The following is a 22,930-nucleotide window of genomic DNA, read 5'->3' as shown; positions in this document are numbered from 1 at the left end:
GTCCCAGCTCTCTTCAGGTTATTGACCAGGTCCTCCCGTGTAGTTCTGGGCTGATCCCTCACCTTCCTCATGATCATTGATGCCCCACGAGGTGAGATCTTGCATGGAGCCACAGACCGAGGGTGATTGACCGTCATCTTGAACTTCTTCCATTTTCTAATAATTGCGCCAACAGTTGTTGCCTTCTCACCAAGCTGCTTGCCTATTGTCCTGTAGCCCATCCCAGCCTTGTGCAGGTCTAGAATTGTATCCCTGATTTTATCCCCAGGTGCAGTTAATACAGGTAATGAGTGGAGAACAGTAGGGCTTCTTAAAGAAAAACTAACAGGTCTGTGAGAGCCGGAATTCTTACTGGTTGGTCGGTGATCAAATACTTATGTCATGCAATAAAATGCAAATTAATTACTTAAAAATCATAATGTGACTTTCTGGATTTTTGATTCCGTCTCTCACAGTTGAAGTGTACCTATGATAAAAAGGAAAACCTGCAAAATCGGCAGTGTATCAAATACTTCTTCTCCCCACTGTATATAAATATGATCAACAAACAAAAGGCTGTGTATTACAATTGTCGTATATTTAAGTACAAAGATTCCATTCAAAAAAGATAGTGCCAGTAACTGTAGACCCATTTTATTCACAGTGTCTTGGCTGTTAACCTGAAGAGTTTTCATTTTTCTTCGATTCTCCGTTCCCTGACATGTGCTTGTCCATGTAAATAGCAACTATTTATTCTGACCACGAGCTACAGTGCTGAGATTCCAGTTGACATCACTGAAATAGAACTGCCCTCTAGAGCTGTGAACAAGCAGCCAAATGAAAAGGGCAGTCATTTGACGGCACTGGAATAAAACATTTATTTCAAAAGGCAAATCTTTTTTTCTTTTTTTTTTAAATACACCCTTTTCAAACATAAGTCACATGTTAGTGCAATTCAAAGGCAGCGTCATGGTTACGAATATTAAAAGGTATTTGGTTTCCCAAAGCACAACAACCAAGACTTTTCAGCAATGTGGCATTGAAAGGCCCTTCCATTTTCTTTTAACCGTTGCTATGTAAATCTAGGGCTCGATTCAATCCGTATTGCGGAAGTTGAGCACTATAGCGCGATTGAAATTTAAAGGTAATTTCTGATTGAGCAGACATACGTAGTATGCAGGAACATTGCCTTTAAATTCTAATTGTTCTATAGAGCTGAACTCCCGCAACATGGATTGAATCGAGCAACAAGCCTAACAACCAATACAAGTCAAGAATCAAACGCCAAAGGATGCAGAGAGAACCAGAATTACATAAGACAAGTGAAAAAAGGACACAAATAGCCTAGCATCTGCCACAAAGCCTAACCACAATTAACATGAACAAGACAAACGATAACGAAGTGAGGTATCACAATGGACGTGCCAACAACAGCTGAGGACAGAGTGGCATCTGATTCGGCGCCAACAAATACAAGCTGGGTCATCATACTCCTGTAGAAAACCAAGAGCAGGAAACCACTTCTATAATATAGGAGGTACGTACAAAACCCAAAAGACAGTACACAGTAGAATAGCTGCAGCATACACCACAAGTCCAATGCAAGCTAACCTTACTTCACGTCGTCCGTTGGGAGTCTGCTTGCTGCATCGGAGCTGTGGCCTATGCAAGTGTGCGTATTTTCCCATCTATTTTCTAACAGGTACAGAGTGAAAGTGGTGTTGATCCTGCTTCTCCAGTCGCTTGGCCAGTCTGTTAGACTACATGTGCTCCGGGTGGTTCTGCAAACACTTGATAAACTCTGTGACCGGATGGCCCTGGTAGCAGATCTGGTACACAGCGTTGAACAGTGGGAACCTGGGACGAGAGAGGGATTGTTGAGTTGTCACAGTCAATATCTTTGGCTTTTAAGAATAACTGCATTGTTTTTACTACTTCAGATGTATCCTTTTATTTGCATTTAACTGAGGTGATTCACTCAACAGAGCCAGAGGTTATTTGTAAGGGAATCCCCACATGCAAAGTAACATCAGTCTCTTCAATGGGTGAAAGAGCTGTTTGATTTCTGTGCCAACTTACTTGTCAAGCAGATTTTTGTTCTTTAGGATGACATAGACTTCAGCTGCTGTTGCTGGTCCCTGGAGCTTCTGTCCATTCAGAATCTCTTTCTCCAGCTCTTCAATTGACTGAGAAGAATAAAAACATGGCTGTTGAAGTCAAGGCTGCTCTCACTCCAAAAATACATTTAACTAAAATTCACGCTCTGGCCCCCTTTTTATTTTCAAAGCTTATAATTAAAGGGATAGTGCGATATTTTTGGCAATTATGCTCTTTATCAGATGAAATAATGGATACCATTTCAGTTCTCTGCGTTGGCTAACGAAACTACCTCCAACTTCCTTCATACTGGATGCAGAGACATACAAACGGTATCAATGAGGTCATCTGACAACATAAAAATAAAAATAAATCCCTTTAAACCCTTTCATCTTCTGTATTTACCCTGTTCCAATCCTAAAGGCTATAATTCAAACCATTTTTCCATTTTTATGTCGGCCCTGTCTTTATCTAAAAGCCAATTAAATCACTGTCTCACCTTCCCCGTCTTGGCAAAGGCTTCGGCCACTTTACGGTTGCGGCCGCCATAGCAGGTCGTGATGAGGTCGGCGACGCCACAACTCTCCAGGAAGGTTGCTGAGGAGACGGGCCCTGCGGTGCAGAATATGCGCGCGAAGGCGATCATCTCCATCAGCCCCAGTCGGATTACAGCGGCCTTGGTGTTGTCCCCGAAGCCCAGGCCGTCACAGAAGCCCGCCCCCACCGCCACAATGTTCTGACAGCCACAGAGAGGAGGGCAGGGGTTAATGGCTTCAACACATAAGGACAGCCTTTTTTCTTACAAGCACACTTTTCTCGAGACTGCCCTTCATCTAAGAAGTAGATGAAGGGCATGTAGAAAGTATACAATTGGAAATTAGGAAAGTTTTGAGATTCAGACTTCGAGACAACATGACTAGACATTAAGTAAGGGAGAATCTAGAAGGCTGCGTTAACAGCTGTTCCGATTGGTCAAAAGACCAATAAATGGAAAAGGAATCAGAATTGGTCCGCTTATGTAAACACATCCTTAATGGTTGAGTGTTCACCTTCAGTGCGCCACAGATTTCAACCACATCGGACTCCTCCACTACAGTGACCCGGAAGTTACTGGTCTGCATGAGTTCCTTCAGCAAAGCCCCATGTTCTTTATCCTTACATCCTTGGGAGTGGGAGATTTGGAGAGAGAAATTGTTAACCCTTTTCAATCCTAACATATATTTATCTTTCAAATATTTATTGAAAAACTCTAGCACTTACCATGTGACATAACGAGGAAAACTCAAGGTACAGGCCCTAATTAAAAGGCCTAATTACCAGGCTCTAGTTACAGGCTTAGGACACAGGGTTTTCATGGTAAGGTTACATGCACAAAAAGAAAATGCACTAATGGCCCCCAAAGTTGGCTATTACACCACTTTTTTTATCAGTACCACACGTCAGAGTCATGAAACGAGTGAATGGACTAGAAAACGGGTGGTATAGCCTACATTCCAAAATGCGATGTGGTTCAACGAGAACACTGGCCTTATGAAAAGGCAGAGTCAAACGCGAACTGCAGTGGACGCATATATTCTGGCCTAATGGCAATCGGAAAACGTCATTACACTTTTGGGTGTTTTGTGTAACAAAGGTCTCTTTCCATTCACCACTGTTTGGAGGTTGGAAATATGTTGAGAGTGAATACCTTTATTAAATGTCTCCACACATATTGACAAAATAGAATTAAATGAATACCTTACTTTTAAGTTTGCACTGTATATATTTACCCAAACCAAATGTTCAGAAAGGGGAAGAAAAAGAAAAACACTGGACAGCACACCATTCAGAAGTATGTAAGACAATGATAACCCAAGCCCCGTTGCAATGTGGAATCTAACCGATAGTGGTCTCACAGAACTTCTCATCGGCGACCTCGTTGGCGATATTGGCCCCCATCAACACACTCATGGCGATGCCCAACTTCTCCTGGATCACATCAGAGATGAGCTTCAGTCCGTCAGGGCCCTCATCCACACCCTGGAGTAGAACACATAGCATGAGTACACAGTACACACAGTAAAGCAATTCAAAAGACCTACAGCGGGGTCTGAAAGTATTGACACCGTTGATAATGGTGAGCAATAATGACTGTCTAAAATAAATCATTCAAAATACTGAGCTATATTGTATGCTGAAAAAAATAGGAATTTTAAAGATTTTATACTGATACAATTGCTCAGAGAAATAGATTTTGTTAAACAAGTATTTTTTGTTGATCATTACCAATAACAGATGTTAGCACGCATTGACCGTTTTGTAACTTTCTCACTTATTATTCACAACTCATTCCGTAATCATGGTAGGATCAATACTAATGTAGAAGTGTTTAGAAACATATTCGATTCTTATTTATAATAAAAGTGATTCCAAATGACAAATTATTTACCATTTCATTTATATTGGGCACAAAATAATCGATAATAAAACTGCAAATACATTTAACAAGTTTGTACGTGCTAGGAATATGGGACAAAATACTAAACTCGACTACTTTATTTAATAAGAATCTTTAGAGGTGTCAATCATTTTGACCCCTACCTTTGAGAGGGAAAAAAGTATTACTTGTTAAACCAAATCTCTTTCTCTGTGAAATTGTATTAGTATAAAATATAATTTCCTAATTATTTTGGGCAGACAATATAGCTCAGCATTTGAATTTTTTATTTTATACTTTCGTTATTGCTCATATTAATCAGGGCCAAGGGTGTCAATAATTTCAGACCCCACTATATATTACAGTGGAGCTATGACCTACAGTGGGGCAAAAAAGTATTTACTCAGCCACCAATTGTGCAAGTTCTCCCACTTAAAATGATAAGAGGCCTGTAATTTTCATCATAGGTACACTTCAACTATGACAGACAAAATGAGAGAAAAAAAATCCAGAAAAATCACATTGTAGGATTTTTAATGAATTTATTTGCACATTATGGTGGAAAATAAGTATTTGGTAAATAGCAAAAGTTCATGTCAATACTTTGTTATATACCCTTTGTTGGCAATGACAGAGATCAAATGTTTTCTGTAAGTCTTCACAAGGTTTTCACACACTGTTGCTGGTATTTTGGCCCATTCCTCCATGCAGATCTCTTCTAGAGCAGTGATGTTTTGGGGCTGTTGCTGGGCAGCACGGACTTTCAACTCCCTCCAAAGATTTTCTATGGGGTTGAGATATGGAGACTGGCAAGGCCACTCAAGGACCTTGAAATGCTTCTTACGAAGCCACTCCTTCGTTGCACGGGCAGTGTGTTTGGGATCATTGTCATGCTGAAAGACCCAGTCACGTTTCATCTTCAAAATCTCACGATACATGGCCCCATTCATTCTTTCCTTTACACGGATCAGTCGTCCTGGTCCCTTTGCAGAAAAACAGCCCCAACGCATGATGTTTCCACCTACATGCTTCACAGTAGGTATGGTGTTCTTCGGATGCAATTCAGCATTCTTTGTCCTCCAAAAACGACAAGTTCAGTTTTTACCAACAAGTTCTATTATGGTTTCATCTGACCATATGACATTCTCCCAATCTTCTTCTTGATCATCAAAATGCTCTCTAGCAAACTTCAGATGGGCCTGGACATGTACTGGCTTAAGCAGGGGGACACGTCTGGCACTGCAGGATTTGAGTCCCTGGCGGCGTAGTGTGTTACTGATGGTAGGCTTTGTTACTTTGGTCCCAGCTCTCTGCAGGTAATTCACTAGGTCCCCCCACGGGGTGAGATCTTGCGTGGAGCCCCAGATCGAGGGAGATTATCAGTGGTCTTGTATGTCTTCCATTTCCCAATAATTGCTCCCACAGTTGATTTCTTCAAACCAAGCTGCTTACCTATTGCAGATTCAGTCTTCCCAGCCTGGTGCAGGTCTACAATTTTGTTTCTGGTGTCCTTTGACAGCTCTTTGGTCTTGGCAATAGTGAAGTTTGGAGTGTGACTGTTTGAGGTTGTGAACAGGTGTCTTTTATACTGATAACAAGTTCAAACAGGTGCCATTAATACAGGTAACTAGTGGAGGACAGAGGAGCCTCTTAAAGAAGAAGTGTGAGAGCCAGAAAGAGCCAGAAATCTTGCTTGTTTGTAGGTGACCAAATACTTATTTTACACCATAATTTGCAAATAAATTCATTAAAAATCCTACAATGTGATTCTGGATTTTTTTCCCCCTCATTGTGTCTGTCATAGTTGAAGTGTACCTATGATGAAAATGTACAGGCCTCTCTCATCTTAAGTGGGAGAACTTGCACAATTGGTGGCTGACTAAATACTTTTTTGCCCCACTGTACATAATATACAGTGTCTTCAGAATGTACTCATACCCCTTGACACATTCCATATTTTGTTGTATTACACCCTGAATTCAAAATGTATTCTACACACAATACCCCATATTACCAAAATGAAAACATGTTTTTAGAAATTTTGGCAAATTAAATCTCATTTACTTAAGTATTCACACCCGAGTCAATACTTTGAAGAACATTTGGCAGCAATTACAGCTGTGAATATTTCTGGGTAAGTTTAAGTTTTCCACACCTGGATTGTGCAACATTTGCCAATTATTCTTTTCAAAATTCTTCAAGCTCTCTCAAATTGGTTGTTGATCATCTCTAGAGAACCATTTTTAGGTCTTGCCATAGATTAAGTAAATTTAGACCAAAACGAACTCAGCCACTCAGGAACATTCACTGTCTTCTGGGTAGATGTGTCCTTGTATTTAAGGTTATTGTTCTGCTGATAGGTAAATTCATTCCCGAGTATCTGATGGAAAATAGACTGAACCAGGTTTACCTCTAGGATTTTGCCTGTGCTTAGCGCCATTCTGTTTCTTTTTTATCTTGCAAAAACTCTGCAGTCCTTAACGATTAAAAGCATACCCATAACATGATACAGCCACCACCAATATGGAGAGTGGTACTCAGCAATGTGTTGAATTGGATTTGGCCCAAACACAACACCTTATTCAGGACAAAAAGTAAATTGCTTTTGCCTCATTTTTTGCAGTATTACTTTAGTGCCTTGTTGCAAACAGGATGCATGTTTTGGAATCTTTGTATTCTGTACACACTTCCATGTTTTCACTCTGTCAATCAGGTTAGTATTGTGGAGTAATTACAATGTTGTGGATCCATCCTCAATTCTCCTATCACAGCCATTCAACTCCGTTTTAAAGTCACCATTGGACTCAGCGAAATCCCTGAGCGGTTACTTTCCTCTCCGGCAGAGTTCGGAAGGATGTCTGTGTCCTTGTAGTGACTGGGTGTTTCGATACACCACCCAACGTGTAATTCATAACTTCGCCATGCTCAACATCTGCTTAATAATATTATTACAATTGTTTTTACCCATCTACCAATAGGTGCCCTTCTTTGCGAGGCATTGGAAAACCTCTGTGGTTGAATCAGTGTTTGTAATTCTGTGTTTGCGGGACCTTCCAGATAATTGTATGTGTAGGGTACAAATATGAGGTAGTCATTCAAAGAGCAACACTATTATTTCAACTTATGTGACTTGTTAAGCACAATTGTACTCCAGAACGTAATTCCACTGACATTATGGGGTATTGCGTGTAGACCAGTGAATATGGGTGGTCCCGGGAATCAAAACTCTACGATGCCATGCTCTACCTACTGGGCTACTGTTATAGGTCTGCTGAAGAGAGCATGGCTGTTAGCCAAACCTTGATGAGTGACATTCCTAGTGCATTAATCTTTATCTTCCCCTTCATGGTGTCACACACTCTGCCAATGAACTGGTGGGGGATCACAAACACTAGGATGTCTGCTTCCTTGGCAGCATCCACCAGCTCAGGAACTGCCAACTGGAGGAGAAACAGGAGGGGATAGTTAGGGGCACTGACTGGTCTTGGTCTGTGTGTCTCATGTAGTCCTTGCACATTGTAAATAGAAAAGAAAGAGCTTGCACACCCATAAGCTCTATCATGCACCTTTATTCACAAACAACGTTTCGATCCTGCAAGGATCTTTGTTAGGTTGTACATTGTCAAATTAATGTGTTATTGATTCTAAATAGTGGGTGCCACAGTCCAAAAAGCTACAGTACATCAAAGGTATCAAAAATCTCATTAAAAAAACAGTTATTTTATAATTGTGTGTAACATCATGTAAGTGACAGCTTCATCTGTGCTAAATCAGCATGACTCATCCTACCAAATCTTTTGAGCGAAAGCCAGGGGGCAGGGGTTCAAATCAAGTCAAAACTATTTGTCACGTGCTGAATACAACCAGTGTAGACCTTACTGTGAAATGCTTACTTACTTACAAGCCCTTAACCAACAGTGCAGTTCAAGAGTTAAAAAAATATATATACAAAATAAACTAAAGTTTTAAATAAATATATAAAAAGTAACACAATAACAAGGCTATATACAGGAGGTATCGATACCGAGTAAATGTGCCTGGGTACAGGTTCGTCAAGGTCATTTGTACATGTAGGTAGGGGTGAAGTGACTATGCATAGATAAACGAGTAGCAGCAGTGTACAAAACAAATGGAGGGGGGCCCCTCCATTTGGGGTCAATGGAAATAGTCCATTGGCCATTTGATTAATTGTTCAGCAGTCTTATGGCTTGGGGGTAGAAGCTATTAAGGAGCCTTTTGGTCCTAGACTTGGCGCTCCGGTACCACACGGTAGCAGAGAAAACAGTCTATGACTTGGGTGACAGGAGTTTCTAACAATGTTTGGGCTTGGTCTGACATCACCTATTATATTGGTTCTGGATGGCAGGAAGCTTGGCCTCAGTGATGAACTGGGCCGCACGCACTTCCCTCTGTAGCGCCTTACTGTCAAGATGCCAAGCAGTTGCCATACCATGCTCTCGATGGTGCAGCTGTAGAACTTTGAGGATCTGGGGACCCATGTCAAATCTTTTCAGTCTCCTGAGGGGGAAAAGGTGATGTTGTGCCCTCTTCACGACTGTTTTGGTGTGTTTGGACCTTGATAGTTTGTTAGTGATGTGGACACCAAGGAACTTGAAACTCTCGACCCGCTCCACTACAGCCCTGTTGATGTTAATGGGGGCCTGTTCGGTCCGCCTTTTCCTGTCGTCCATGATCCTTTCTCTGGCTCATATTGAAGTAGAGGTTGTTGTCCTGGCACCACACTGCCAGGTCTCTAACCTCCTTCCTATAGGCTGTCTCATTGTTGTCGGAGATCAGGCTTAATGATGATGTTGGAGTCGTGTTTGGCCATGCAGTCATGGGTGAACAGAGACTACAGGAGGGGACTAAGTACACACCGCTGAGGGGCCCCAGTGTTGAGGATCAGCGTGGCATTCGTGTTGTTGCCTACCCTTACCACCTGGGGGTGGCCCGTCAGGAAGTCCAGGATCCAGTTGCAGAGGGAGTTGTTCAGTCCCAGGGTTCTTAGCTTAGTGATGAGCTTTGAGGGCACTATGGTGTTGAACGCAGAGCAGCATTCTCAGTTTTATTCTAATCCGTGGAGCTCTCCTCTCGGAAATTGCTAAGGGGTGTACTGTGGATTGTAGTGAGTGCTGCAAGGACAGCTGCAACACATAACTGAGCCAGGGCTGAACCTTTACACATATAGTCCAGCAGAAGGCAGCTGACAGCATTCCCCACAGCAGTTTATTACTCAAACTGTCATATAGCATTAGGCAAAGATGTGATGAGGGTAACAATTAAACAGGCAAGAAGGGTATTGGTTTAGGGGTAGGTCCATTTCAATTATGTGAATAATGGATTATAGAATTTGTATTTTTTTTAATCACATTCCTGAGCAGGATTACAACACATAGCAGCATGCGATGTGCTCCTCACCACATTGGGGGGTAGCTTGTGTCCAGGCAGGTACTTGACGTTCTCATGGTCTGTGTTGATGATCTCTGTCAGTTTGCGACCATCCACCATCTCCTCAAACACCCACATTGTCACAGTGTTGTCAAACTTAGAGTTGTGAGCAGCATTGGTGCCTACTATCTTGGCAATGGCAGAGCCCCTGTGTAGTAGAGAAATTGCAATGTAAATTATATTTGCTCTGTGGTTTTCTACAAGAAAAATTGCACCCTAGACTGAAGATGCAAGTGCTAAAAATACTTACTAAAAATAAATACTAAAATACAACAAAAAAAAAAACTTAATCTTATTGCAAATGTACAATTTGCCAGATTGACCCTTAATTATCCTATTAAATAGGCAAATGGTAGTTGCTCTATTTTATGGTTAAGGGCAATTGGATTGATGGTCACCCAACTGAAGTTTGTTTGCATGCAGTGGCCAATTATGGCTAACATTACATAATGCAACAGCACTACTCATCTCATACCTGTGGTGATACATGAAAGATTACAAATGTTGCAAACTCCACCTGAAACTGTGCATGTCATTTCAAGCCAAAGGCAGCTTCACATTTAAAATTGGCATGGCAGGTGGGTAACAGGGCTGGACTAACTGATTTGGGGCACTAGGGTCAAATATAATTATTTCCAGCCCCCCACCCCTGCTCAAATCTATATTTTTGGGGAAAACGGCTCACTTCCTGCATTTCAACACATTTTGTCATGAGGCTGACAGAAAATGTTGCAGTTTTAAAGAAAATGTCCTTTAGTCTGGTAAATCAGGCTGTAATAGACAATTAACTGGTATATACACATTCTGAAACTAATACCTCCAAACTAGTGTAAATGTTTCTTACAATTCAGAATGTGGAATACAATATGAAACTTACTCTACTGGTTGTCTGTGCAGTTTGTTTGTCCGCTGCTCGAAATTTGAGACAAAATATTAACATGAAAGTATTATTTACCTGACTCGAGAGAAGGTAGGTAAAATTAGTTTCATATTGAATAGTCGGTTCTCTCTCGTCAATTGCATTCACCAAGCATGCCATGACAATGAAAATGTTATTCTGATTCAGGGGAGGATGGAGAACAATCAACCTTGTGTGGATTTTTTATTCAGATTTCAATCTTTAAAATTGTTTTATAATAATTCACACGAAAAAGGTGCTGATTGTTCTCCATCCTCCCCTGAATCAGAATATAACATTTTCATGGCATGTTTGGTTCAATAGCTATTGATGAGAGAAAACCAGAATACCCAAACCAGAATACCCAATATAAAAACCTATTTTTTCTCGGTTGCTTGTAGATTAAATTTATACTTTTGGGAAGTACATAGCGGCCTTAGCTGGAGTAAATGAAGATAGCTGCTCAACGGCAGGTAGCCTAGTGGTTAGTGTTGGGCCAGTAACCGAAAGGTTGCTAGATCGAATCCCCATGCTGACAAGGTAAAAATCTGTTGTTCTGCCCCTGAACAAGTCAGTTAATCCACTGTTCCTAGGCCATCATTGTAAATAAGAATTAGTTCTTAACTGACTTACCTAGTTAAAAGGTTAAAGGTTCAAACAATTTGGTGAGTAAGGAATGTATTTTAGCATAGCTGTCTAATGAGAGTTTGAATCACAGCTTCCCGGGCAGCTTCCCATCACACATTGTCAACCTCTAACATGCTAACTAAACCAGCCGCGTTGTGTGCACAAGTGTTGCAAAATAAAAATGTACACATGCATGTTATTAAATCTTTTCATCCACCCTGCTCACGCACATCAACAGCTGTCTGCATAGCCAGGTGCTAAAATAGAACTTGGACACTGCAGTCCCACCTCTCCCATCGACTCATTGAGTTTTACAAGCATACTAACCCATGTGAGTAATTGAAAGATGAACGAGGTCCACACTCTAGTCGGTGAGCGTATTACCGCTAACATCTAGCAACCCAAAGGTTCTGAATCTCCTTATGGATAACTTTAGCATTTTCTCTAATTAACTACTACTTTTAAGCTACTTTGCAACTACTTCCCCTAACCCCTAGCCTAGTTAACATTAGCCACCTAGCTGGCCTAGCTAAAGTCAACCACAACAAAATTGAAATTCCTGTAATGTACACAAGTGTTGTTTATTTTATCAGGGATTCATACAGAGGCCAAGGTCTCATTTACAGATGAGCCTTGAATTACAGAAAATACACACACACACACACACACACACACACACACATTCAAAATACAAGCAGAAAGGACATGGTCATAAAAAATAAAAATAAATTGTCAGTAATAAGGCCCTCAATTATGATGAAAGAAAAGTGTGAACACACGAAATACATTGTGATAAAATCATGTACAAACAAAAAGTGGACTTTTCCCATGTGCATGTCACAGATTTTGAATCAAATCATGTCACAATAAGTTGTGATGGTGTGTTGTGCGTTCTGACTTCAGTGCAGCTCAGTGTAAACAAGCTTAATGTTAGGGTCTGTATCTTCTGGCAAGTAACACAACAACCCAATGTTTATCTCCAGTTCCAGGACAAATTAGCTAGCAACAGAAAGCTAAATACAATGCCTATGAATGTTTCATGTGTTTCGACCGGTCGTCAAATTAATATATAGTTTGCTTTGGTATTTTAACCTGTGTGTCATGAAAGGGTCGGGTGATAATTGACCAAAATGAATCAACAGTTGGTGGAGTTTGGCCAAGCCGTAACGCACAGATAGTGCCCACTCCCCGACCTTCGGTGATCCGTTTGAAACAATTCGTCCCAGCGACCTGTTTGAAAATGCGGCTAGAATTAGCCGGTCAATCAAGCCAAGCTATGTTAGCTAGCTGCAGTACACCCAGACACAAAGCTTTCGGTATAGATACATTTTCTTACCAATTGCCAGAGCCAATAATGCAGACTTTCTTGGGAGTTGCCATTGAAAAGACCCTTGCCGACGGACAAAACTGTCATGTGAATTCAACTGTAGGCAGTGTACAGAGGGCTTGGCAGATCTAGCTCTTATTTCATTGGTTAGTCTAAGGTAGACACAGTCCCGCCCACTATTTTCATCCGAGTCCTATCACTGAGGGCATTCGATTATCTGGTCCGTTTTGCCCCGTTAAAAGGAGATTACACCGGGTAAAAAGTAATTGCATTCGTTTTGAAACCGGGTCTCAAAACAAAAGTGACGTAGGTTAAGCGCTTAACACGTGGATTAATGAGCAGGATTCTGTGTTTTTCATGCGAAAGGGATTGCTGGTTATAAACATGCTTTAATTCTAACATATATTTTATGGAAAAGAGATGTTGTATGTTTCTGAACGATGCTGCCTTGTTGACAACATGGCCGAGCGGCGCAGAATACTGTTCGATTTGAGAAGAGAACTTCCCTCACAGCTTTTGTCCGTTCACGTTACGGGCCATAGACCGGTGCTCCACGGTTCAGCTTAATCGAACTCCTTCAGTCGTTGTTGAGTAGGGTGAAAAGTTACCTACCCTGGCTGAAAAGTAACTTGGCCAACGGTTCCATGTGGGACAATTTTAATTGATGAAACTTAGAAAATTAAGTCACACTTCATGATTATTTTGCTCATGAAGTACAAACATCACCATCTGGAGAAAACACAACTGTGACGGACATAAAGCTCTTCATTATTCTCAATGAGAATCTATTAAATCAAAGCTGAGACTTGCATCATAACCTTGGATGACCTTGGATATATACACCTTGAATAAAAATCAGCCTTTGTTAAACAGATTAGTTTAGCAGGGCTGGCATACTCAACATTCCAATGATCACAATTCAAATGATTTCATATCTGCTACTCAGCAGATTTAAAAGGAGAGGGCAAACTATTTACTTTGTTACACCTTTCCCTCAGGCAATGATGCATCTCTCCTTCAATTACATTTTTACTACCCTGCCCATTTGTCTTTTAGCCATCTTTAACTATCCTCCCAATACTGCAGAAGTTGTGCATGCAACATTAATCTCCTCTGGTGTCCTCAGATGGGTATTGTTCATTGTCTCAATTGTACATTTCACAGACCATAATCTCTTAATCAACACTAACTGGCAGAAGGAGGGAGTCTTGTGTGAGACACCATTGAAGTGTTGTAACAAAATGGGACCTTCTTGGGGGGAGGAACTGGTCACAAGGAAACACAGACATTCCAATAGAATAATATATTCAGCAGTTTAGATTTGACAATATGGTCAAATAGAGGAAGTTTTCAGGTTTTTTTTACACAGAAAGTGCCTATTCAGACATGGTTTACATAGACCCTGATTGAAAACTTCCTTTACCTTTACCCCATGTTGTGAACAAATATTTTTGTATGGTAATTCCTTTTAAGATTAAGTTCTGGGAAGTATTGTACGTGCTTTTTCTGTTTCTTTGTAGTACAGGAAAGGTATAGCTGGCATGGATATGAAGCCTTTGTAAAGGAGTTTGGGCCATCGTAAAAAAATAAATAAAGACTGTCTTCAGATCTTGCCAAAAATGCAGCCAAATTCCACTGAATTGAAATGTCATTATACTTTATTGTTGCTTTTGAGATAAATAAAACATTTGAAAACATGTAAACTGGTAGGCGTAGTATTAATAGAAAAACAAAGGTAAGATCACATACACATACTGTAGCTACATTAATTACATCAACAACAATAGGCAAGACTCTGTAATCACGATCAGAACATTATCCATATTCCTTACTTGCAGCATTTTATTTACATTCAATTTACATGTTGATGATACTGTTGTGCTTGAGAATAACACTACACAGTTACACACTATCATATAACTCCCATTTTCCTTTGAGTAAGTCGCTCTGGATAAGAGCGTCTGCTAAATGACTTAAATGTAAATGTAAAATAAGAGATTGGCTTCCTCATTCGTAGGTGTTCCTAACTACCTCCAATGGTTCATAATAAAATATATTGTAGTAACAGTGGTCCAATTGTTTAACATTGGGGAATCAGGCAATACTACCATTGTCAAAGAGGTGGTTTGACATCTGTCATCATAGTTCGATCTAGTCTATTCGTTTAGCTCTAAAACTATTAACAAGGAAAGCACCATTTGGACTTTTATTTCTTAGAAAATGGTGAACAATCTTTTCAATGTAAAAATGTATTGGTTTTTACACTATAATACATTATGAAAATGCAACTTCATTGAATTGTGTCAACTTGACCCATTGGACAGAGGGAGTAAATTAGAAAACGGGCCAATTTCATGACTGTTATTCATCAACTTGAGAAAGTGTATTACTTTTGAAGTATCACACACACGTACATTCAAAACACAAATAGACACACTCAAAAAAAGCATGCACCCCCCCCCACCCCACCCACACACACACACACACATAAACAGACAACAGATGTAACATGGACAAACATGCCAATATACTGCTTACAGATAACACACAGTTTATGATGACATACATGCAACCCAGTGGTGAGCCCTGAAGATCTCATCACACATTCAACCAATATCTGCAAGTTGATCAGAGGACATTTCCCACTATCACACAACCAAAGCCAAAATCCCTTAGTCCTGGTTTCTATATCTACATGTAGCCCGAGTAAAATGACATTCTCAGAAGACAATACAAGAATAATTCTATTTTGTACTGAACAAAACTATAACGCAACATGTAAATTGTTGGTCCCATGTTTCATGAGCTGAAATAAAAAATCCCAGAAATTTTCCATATGCAGAAAAATTTTGTGCACAATTTGTTTACATTCTTTTTATTGAGCATTTCTTATTTGCCAATATTATCCATCCGCCTGACCGGTGTGGCATATCAAGAAGCAGATTAAGCAAGCATGATTATTACAGAGGTTCACCTTGTGCTGCAGACGATAAAAGGCCCCTAAAATGTGCAGTTTTTCACAGAACACAATGCCTCAGACGTCTCAAGTTTTGAGGGAGCATGCAATTGTCATGCTGAGTGCAGGAAAGTCCCTCAGAGCTGTTTCCAGAGAATTGAATGTTCATTTCTCAACCATAAGCTGCCTCCAACGTTGTTTTAGAGAATTTGGCAGTACGACCAACCGGCTTCACAACCACAGACAACGTGCAACCACACCAGGACCTCCACATCCGGCTTCTTTACCTGCAGGATGATCTGACACCAGTCACCCAGACAGCTGATGAAACTGAGGAGTATTTCGGTATTCTGATTGGCTGGGTCTGGCTCCCAAGTGGGTGGCCTATGCCCTCCCAGGCCCACCCATGGCTGCTACCCTGCTCAGTCATGTGAAATTCATAGATTAGGGCCTAATGAATTTATTTCAATTGACTGATTTCCTTATATGAACTGTAACTCATTAAAATTGTTGAAATTGTTACATGTTTAGACTAAATATTTGCTCCGTATACATGGGATGAAATAGCAAGTTTCAATGACGTTGTGGGCTGCAGTAATTATCATCAAGCAAGCTATACGTGGCTATCACTAATCTTGCACCAGTGGAGATCTAAGTGCTATTGAAGTGTTACGCATTACCCATCATCAAGATTCTGTACAAATAAGCTTTATACTCTGACATCTGTCTACTTCTGAATGAAACTGAAATGCTCCACTTCCTTACTACCTTGTAATATAAATAATATAATAATATAATATATGCCATTTAGCAGACGCTTTTATCCAAAGCGACTTACAGTCATGTGTGCATACATTCTACGTATGGGTGGTCCCGGGGATCGAACCCACTACCCTGGCGTTACAAGCGCCATGCTCTACCAACTGAGCTACAGAAGGACCACCTTGTGTTCTAATTGGCTCAGCAGGTGAAGTCCTCTGAGTTGCTCCGCTCTGTGTGATAAGGTAGCATATTGGCAGAGTATGGAGGTGGTGGATGGGAATTGTCACGGAGAGACTGGGGTGGATAATGTGAAATGGATAGTTGGTGACAAAAAAAAGAGTGGGAGTATGAGCCAATAACAAAACAAAAAGACAAGTTAAACTTAAAGGGTAGGAAGCATGAGTTCTTACTCACCAATGTAACAACACATTGTAATCAAAGACTTATTGTAAACTGGGTGGTTCAAGCCCTGAATGCTGATTGTCTGATAGCTGTGGTATATCAGACCGTATACCACAGGTATGACAAAACATTTATTTTTACTGCTCTAATTATGTAGGTAACCCGTTTATAATAGCAATTAGGCACCTCGATGGTTGTGATATATGGCCAATATACCACGGCTAATGGCTGTGTCCAGGCAATCCGCGTTGCGTCGTGGTTAAGAACAGCCCTTCGCCGTGGTATATTGGCCATATACCACACCTCCTCAGGCCTTATTGCTTAAGTAACTTAGTTGTAATCACGATCTGGTTACCTATAAGTACAAACATAGTTATATATTTGGGTTATTACATGTTTATAAACGTATTTACGGATATTTTCTAAACTACTCACCATGCACTATTTCTCACTGTAATATGGATAATCTACTCTGTGCTACCGAGTTTGTATGCTAGCTCGGTAGCTAGCTCAAGCTGGCTATCGTTAGCCATTAGCCATGCTAGCATGTAATTACATTCCAGACCAAGTGTTGATGGTGGTGAGCTACAATCCACCAATCAGAAGGAAGTGTGATGTAAACAATGAACAGATGGGGCACGTGCGGCCATGCTGCATCATGATGCTCTCCATGGACTTTGTGACTGTGTCATGGTGCCTTCTTGCTGTGGGCTCAAAAAGAAAGAGAAAATCATACCTGCTTGCTCTAATTGTGTAGTACCGCATTTGTTCTCCTTTTTGTTTTGTCAACTTTTCAGCATGTTCACTGGCTACAGGAATTTTGTAACTTTTTCCACCTTGGCTTTGTGCTAGCCCACTAGCTGACTGACATCTGTAATCTATCTATTTTGGATTTTTCTCACTATATAGCAATTGGATTCTCCTGACTCTTCCTCCCTGGTGAAGCGCCCGGCTCCCCCTTGCTTTGATAGCTAACTCCGCCTGTACTCTTTTAAAAGTGTTACTATCGGATGGGCCCCAGTCATGAATCTGTAAGTCTCTACTCTTTCTTTCCTTTTGATCTGCGGTTATAGTGGTGATGTGTTTTTGGTGGTTGGCTAGGCTGGCTGGGCTAATAGCTAGTGTGATAAATAGCTATCGTTACCTGGGTGGCTAAGATAACTTCATACTGTATAGCTACCATTATTTTGATAACTGGTTAGGTGGCGTTGTGTATTTTCAAAACGTTGGTTTACTTTAATGTAGCAGTAAGCTAGGTGTTGATAGCAACTGTCTGACTCATTCAGTGCTAACATGACGTTAGCAGGCTGGTAGGGCTAACATTAGCAGGCTAGTACTGATACCATGAATAGGCTAGTTGGCTAGCAACATTACACTTGATTTGTAACAATAATTTCATAAAGTATTTGTTTGTAAGTTGGCCGAAAATGTCATTGAAACCAGTAGTCATGAGTGCATTTGGACTTTTGATACATATTTGAAGGAAAATCCATATGTTACATGTGGTTGTGTTTATGCTACCTACTCTGTGAACTCATGAAAGACACCTAGTGAGAAAAGCAGAGTTAAGGGACAACATAGTCATGCATTTAACATTTAAAAGTGTATCCTTTTGTAGATATGCTTTAAACGTTTTTAGAAAGCACCCTTTTAAATGAGACACTAAGATTTTAAGATTTTTCAAAAAATATAGATGAGACAACTTGATGGAAATTGATGGGGTGAGGACATGTTTCTCAAGCTGATACACAACACCACAAACTCCATTGATATCCATTTCAACTATACTGTTGCTCAGAAAAAAAATATCAACTTCAACTTTTGGAGATAATACTTTTCTATATTTGGATCTTTGATTTGGTATTCCATTGCTCTGTTGCAAAGCAATTTGCATTAGCCAATGTAATCTAAGGGATGCATGTGATCCACTGGATTGGTTGTCTTTGTATCCTACTGTGTGCAAGGTAAAACTAGGAATATCCCCACACACACATTCATGAACCTCACCAGGTACGTTAATTTAGAACACATTTTCTTTTACAAAAACAACCTGGCTTCATGCATATGAAATTCTTAATTGAGATGTTTAGACACGAAGCAATATGGCTGCCTTCTTCCGAGAGCTGCAAATGCTTAGTGAAAGTTACTGACGTGACATTTCACATCGTCCAGGCTCAGAACAGCTCCCTGGTCGTTGTTGCTGTGTTTGTGTTTCTTCTCTGAGCTTCGACAGAGCTTGTACTTTATCACCTGCAAGGAAACATAGATACCCCTTGCAAAGGTCAGTGATGCTCTCGATTTGAGACAAAGACTGGTAAGAGAAAAGGTGGACATTTCTGGAGTCATTCCTGTGTGTGTGCCTCTCTCTCTTTGAGAGTTATGTGTAGCAAGCATAAATGTTTCATTCTGCTTTTCTAAGAGCTTAAAATAATGGAGTCAGGCAGAAAGCATGACGGAAATGTGGCTGAGTTCTGTCACTGTAGAGAGTACTAGAAAGAATTAAAAGATTACCTCATAGATGTAGTCAAACAGCTCCAGAATAGTAAGGAGACTGGCTCCAATGAAAAGACCCATCTGACCACCAATATCACCTGGGAGGAACAGAGAAGGACAAAATGATCAAAGATAATAAACTTCTCCAAAAGATACACATTTCCAACAAAGTATCCTTTAAAAGAGAATCCATGTTTTTTGCTCGTCATCATTGAAATACCTAAAAGTCCTGCTACTTCATAGGCTTTCTTCTGTTCGATCATCTCATAGTTTAGAGCCTCAAAGAAGATGTCCAGAACCAGGATATTGTCACTGTTACAGGAAGAGACCATATTCAAGATCTAAACAGCAAACAGTTCACATATGAAGGTTCTGATAGAGAAAATCATTATTTCGTTGCTGCGTATTGGAAATGGAACTGAAGGGTAAAAGATGCAAGGGCCAAAGCCTGAAGCGAATGCATTTTCCATTTCTTGCCTGGTACTCCATAATCACTGTAAAGTTTTTTACCTGGTGTTTGGAACATAATACTCACGCTATGTATTGCTCTGACTTGTTGTATTTCTTGGCCAGATACTTGGCAGAGGCCTTGCTGGGGATCTTGACGAAGGACAGCTCTTTGCTGTATCTGGTCATGTTGCACGGTGTCTCACACACACAAAAATCGTTGTCTCTCTCCACCAGGAAGTCTGGGGGGCCAAAGAGAAAGGCCGCAGCATTGTGATAGTGATATAGGGACCAACATAGAGTTGCTATGGTCTTAGAAACAACAGTCGGGATCTATTCCTTACCAAGAGCTGGATCAGCACACTCTTTGTACAGCTCAGGGGTGCAGTATGGGGCATCTCCTGCACACAGAGAGATAATCAATCAATATAAGTTGAACTTGAAAATGTAAAAAGTCCAGACTAGGTAAAAGGCTGGATGCGAGGGTTCACCTACCAGGCATATGTACCATGCGACAGTTACAGTTCTCTACCAGGTAGCGCGTCTCACAGTCGATACGGCAGGCGGTGATGCTGTAGGACTCAAAGAATTCTGAGTCTATCCGTGTCACCTTACAGTCCCCCCAGGGTGGGGGCAAATATATCAGCTAGAACACACACACACGCACACACACACACACACACACACACACACACACACACACACACACACACACACACACACACACACACACACACACACACACACACACACACACACACACACACACACACACACACACACACACACACATAAGCTACAACTACAATTGCATAGGTGTTTAACACCACAACAGTTACACAGGTGGTGCTGATGGCATATTGTAAAATTATGACTTCTCTGTTGAAATAATGTTTTACAAATAAGGGTAACGTCCCTACCCGTTGTTCCTGGCAGGAAACAAAGGTCTGGAACCCAGGTGCCACCCCGAAGCCCAGCTGGTCGATAAAGGAAGGCTCCTCCTGACTGTGGATCTGAACTTTGATCCCAGCCTCAAACGTGGTCTCATCTGTGGGGAGGGGAACAGAGGCAGGGGTCACTGCACCATCCATGCATGTTTTATTTAACTAATGAACCCACTGGCTCCAGCGAGCAGCTAGAGTAGTCTGTTTGATAGAGCAACACACATGTGAGCTGCATAATGAACTGGAATTAAACCACACACACACACACTTTTGTCCTCACCCGTCTCTCCCCACACAGGGATGTACTCATCCTGCTGAATGTCCAGCATGAGCTCCAGCCCGTTACCCATCCCTCCCTTGGTAGTTATGAGAGGGGTGCGGTCCTCACCCCCCGCGTTGAACGTGTAACACTTCCCATAGCGAGTGAACACCTGAGGAGAAAGATGAAAAATATGAAATATGAATGAGATAGCAAGACCAGATGTCCATCACAATAGCAGAGCCATAGTAGATGTAACTTGCCACTGGGGGTCAGTGTTAATCTACATTAGATACCACAGTGCCACGGGTGATGAGGGTATTCCTTTGGGTTTGGGGCTGATGGAGACTAAAAGGCCAGGGATTTAACATTCCCTCACAACCTCTGTGCTATAGCAGCTATAATAGGATGCTGTTGATACTATTTCTGAATATTTAAAACCTTTTCTGTCACCTGAAGTAGTTATTTTAGGAGATTTTAACCTGGATCGGTTTACCCCGGGCTCTGATCATTTGAAGAATATTTGTCTCGACTTTAACCTGACTCAACTAATCTCCAAACCTACACGGATTCATGTAAGAAACCTAGCAAACTCCTCGCCGATTGACCTAATGTTGACAAATAGCGCTCACAAGCACTTGTTGACTGGTGTCTTTGATAAGGACATCAGTGATCACTGTCCCTTTGCATGGACTGGAGATAATAAACAGAAAAACATTATGAAGATACGTGTTTTTTGAAAATTCCCCCCAGGTGTTTTGTTCATCATATGTATAGCTCTATCAGCTGCATGTCTGACCCTGAATTGGCTCTAGAACTTGTCTCATATATTTGTATATCTCCGGCAGGCAAACACGCCCCCTTTGAACGCCTTAGAGTTAGAAATAGAACAAATTCTTGGTTCTCTATAGAACCTTCAGATCTCGTTATGACGAGGAATCAGGCCTGGGCCGAGCCTACAAGAACTGACTCCAGAAGAACTGACTTGGCAGCTGATTGTGCATTGTTTCAGGCAATTGAGAAGTAGATGTACTTCCTCAATTAAGAAAGCTAAATCAAGCTACTTTCTGAGTTCTAACTCAGACTCTGCTGGTGATCTGTCTACATGTCGGAAAACAGTTCATGCACTGAAGCTTGGAAATTCATCTCCTTCCCTGCCTCAGCATGTTGTACCAGACTCTGGCATCATGCCCGAGAAACATCTGATAAGTAATGCTTTTAAATCAGGATTTTATCTCTGAAGGCTTTTATTTTTACATTTAAAAAAATAATGTTTTTTTTTAAATGGTGGTTTAATGGGGCGGCAGATAGCCTAGTGGTTAGAGTGTTGAGCCAGTAACCGAAAGGTTGCTGGATTGAATCCCCGAGCTGACAAGGTAAAAATCTGTCGTTCTGCCCCTGAACTAGGCAGCTAACCCACTATTCCTCGGTAGGCCAACATTGTAAATAAGAATAGTTCTTAACTGACTTGCCTAGTTAAATAAAAAAATATATTGACCCTGGTCAATCAGTCAACTGCTCTTCCCTTGCAGCCTCCAGTTGGCTCGATGGAAGATCAGTGAATCTGTAACGGCTGTCGTGGGTTGAAGGTGAGGAAGAACGTGAGGACCAAGGTGCAGCGTGGTACATGTTCATCTTTTATTATGAATTGAACACTGAATGGAAAAACAACAAAAGAGAATGAACGAAACCAAAACAGTTCTGTCTGGTACAGAATACAAAAACAGAAAACAACTACCCACAAACACAGGTGGGAACAGGCTACCGAAGTATGGTTCTCAATCAGAGACAATGATTGACAGCTGCCTCTGATTGGGAACCATACCAGGCCAAACACATAGAAATACAACACACAGAACAAAACATAGAATGCCC

General features: G+C 41.0%; 2 protein-coding genes across 2 annotated transcripts in view; both read right to left on the bottom strand.

Moving 5' to 3' along the window:
* Positions 1 to 839: 839 nt before the first annotated feature.
* On the bottom strand, positions 840 to 12,938 carry LOC118361362 (glycerol-3-phosphate dehydrogenase [NAD(+)], cytoplasmic). The gene is made up of 8 exons (XM_035741235.1): positions 12,802 to 12,938; positions 9,911 to 10,088; positions 7,792 to 7,932; positions 3,957 to 4,095; positions 3,126 to 3,238; positions 2,576 to 2,812; positions 2,059 to 2,165; positions 840 to 1,836 (listed from the first exon to the last, which is right to left on the bottom strand). Exons 1-8 carry the CDS (start codon positions 12,843 to 12,845, stop codon positions 1,740 to 1,742), a joined length of 1,056 nt encoding a protein of 351 aa, XP_035597128.1. The 5' UTR covers positions 12,846 to 12,938; the 3' UTR covers positions 840 to 1,739.
* A 2,342-nt stretch (positions 12,939 to 15,280) lies between these two features.
* Positions 15,281 to 22,930, bottom strand: part of LOC118361361 (acid-sensing ion channel 1-like) — a 75,545-nt gene continuing 67,895 nt past the window's right edge. The window contains exons 3-12 of the mRNA XM_035741234.2: positions 21,077 to 21,227; positions 20,773 to 20,900; positions 20,348 to 20,498; positions 20,197 to 20,253; positions 19,941 to 20,094; positions 19,626 to 19,717; positions 19,424 to 19,503; positions 19,064 to 19,162; positions 16,692 to 16,804; positions 15,281 to 16,516 (exon numbers count right to left, since the gene is read on the bottom strand). Of these exons, the coding sequence (XP_035597127.1) occupies positions 16,709 to 16,804; positions 19,064 to 19,162; positions 19,424 to 19,503; positions 19,626 to 19,717; positions 19,941 to 20,094; positions 20,197 to 20,253; positions 20,348 to 20,498; positions 20,773 to 20,900; positions 21,077 to 21,227 (1,008 nt within the window). The 3' untranslated portion in view covers positions 15,281 to 16,516; positions 16,692 to 16,708. The remainder of the gene's footprint in view (positions 16,517 to 16,691; positions 16,805 to 19,063; positions 19,163 to 19,423; positions 19,504 to 19,625; positions 19,718 to 19,940; positions 20,095 to 20,196; positions 20,254 to 20,347; positions 20,499 to 20,772; positions 20,901 to 21,076; positions 21,228 to 22,930) is intronic.

The sequence above is a fragment of the Oncorhynchus keta genome, chromosome 28 (genome assembly GCF_023373465.1).
Source record: "Oncorhynchus keta strain PuntledgeMale-10-30-2019 chromosome 28, Oket_V2, whole genome shotgun sequence".
Classification (NCBI taxonomy): Eukaryota; Metazoa; Chordata; class Actinopteri; order Salmoniformes; family Salmonidae; genus Oncorhynchus; species Oncorhynchus keta.
This window is presented reverse-complemented; position numbering and strand designations above follow the sequence as displayed.

Excerpts from the sequence above, each read along its gene's own strand:
- LOC118361362 (XM_035741235.1), bottom strand. The coding sequence starts at position 12,845 with ATGGCAACTCCCAAGAAAGTCTGCATTATTGGCTCTGGCAATTG. Across the intron at positions 7,933-9,910 it reads ACAAGCTACCCCCCAATGTG|TTGGCAGTTCCTGAGCTGGT; the intron begins GTGAGGAGCACA and ends TTTCTCCTCCAG. Across the intron at positions 2,166-2,575 it reads CCTTTGCCAAGACGGGGAAG|TCAATTGAAGAGCTGGAGAA; the intron begins GTGAGACAGTGA and ends TATTCTTCTCAG.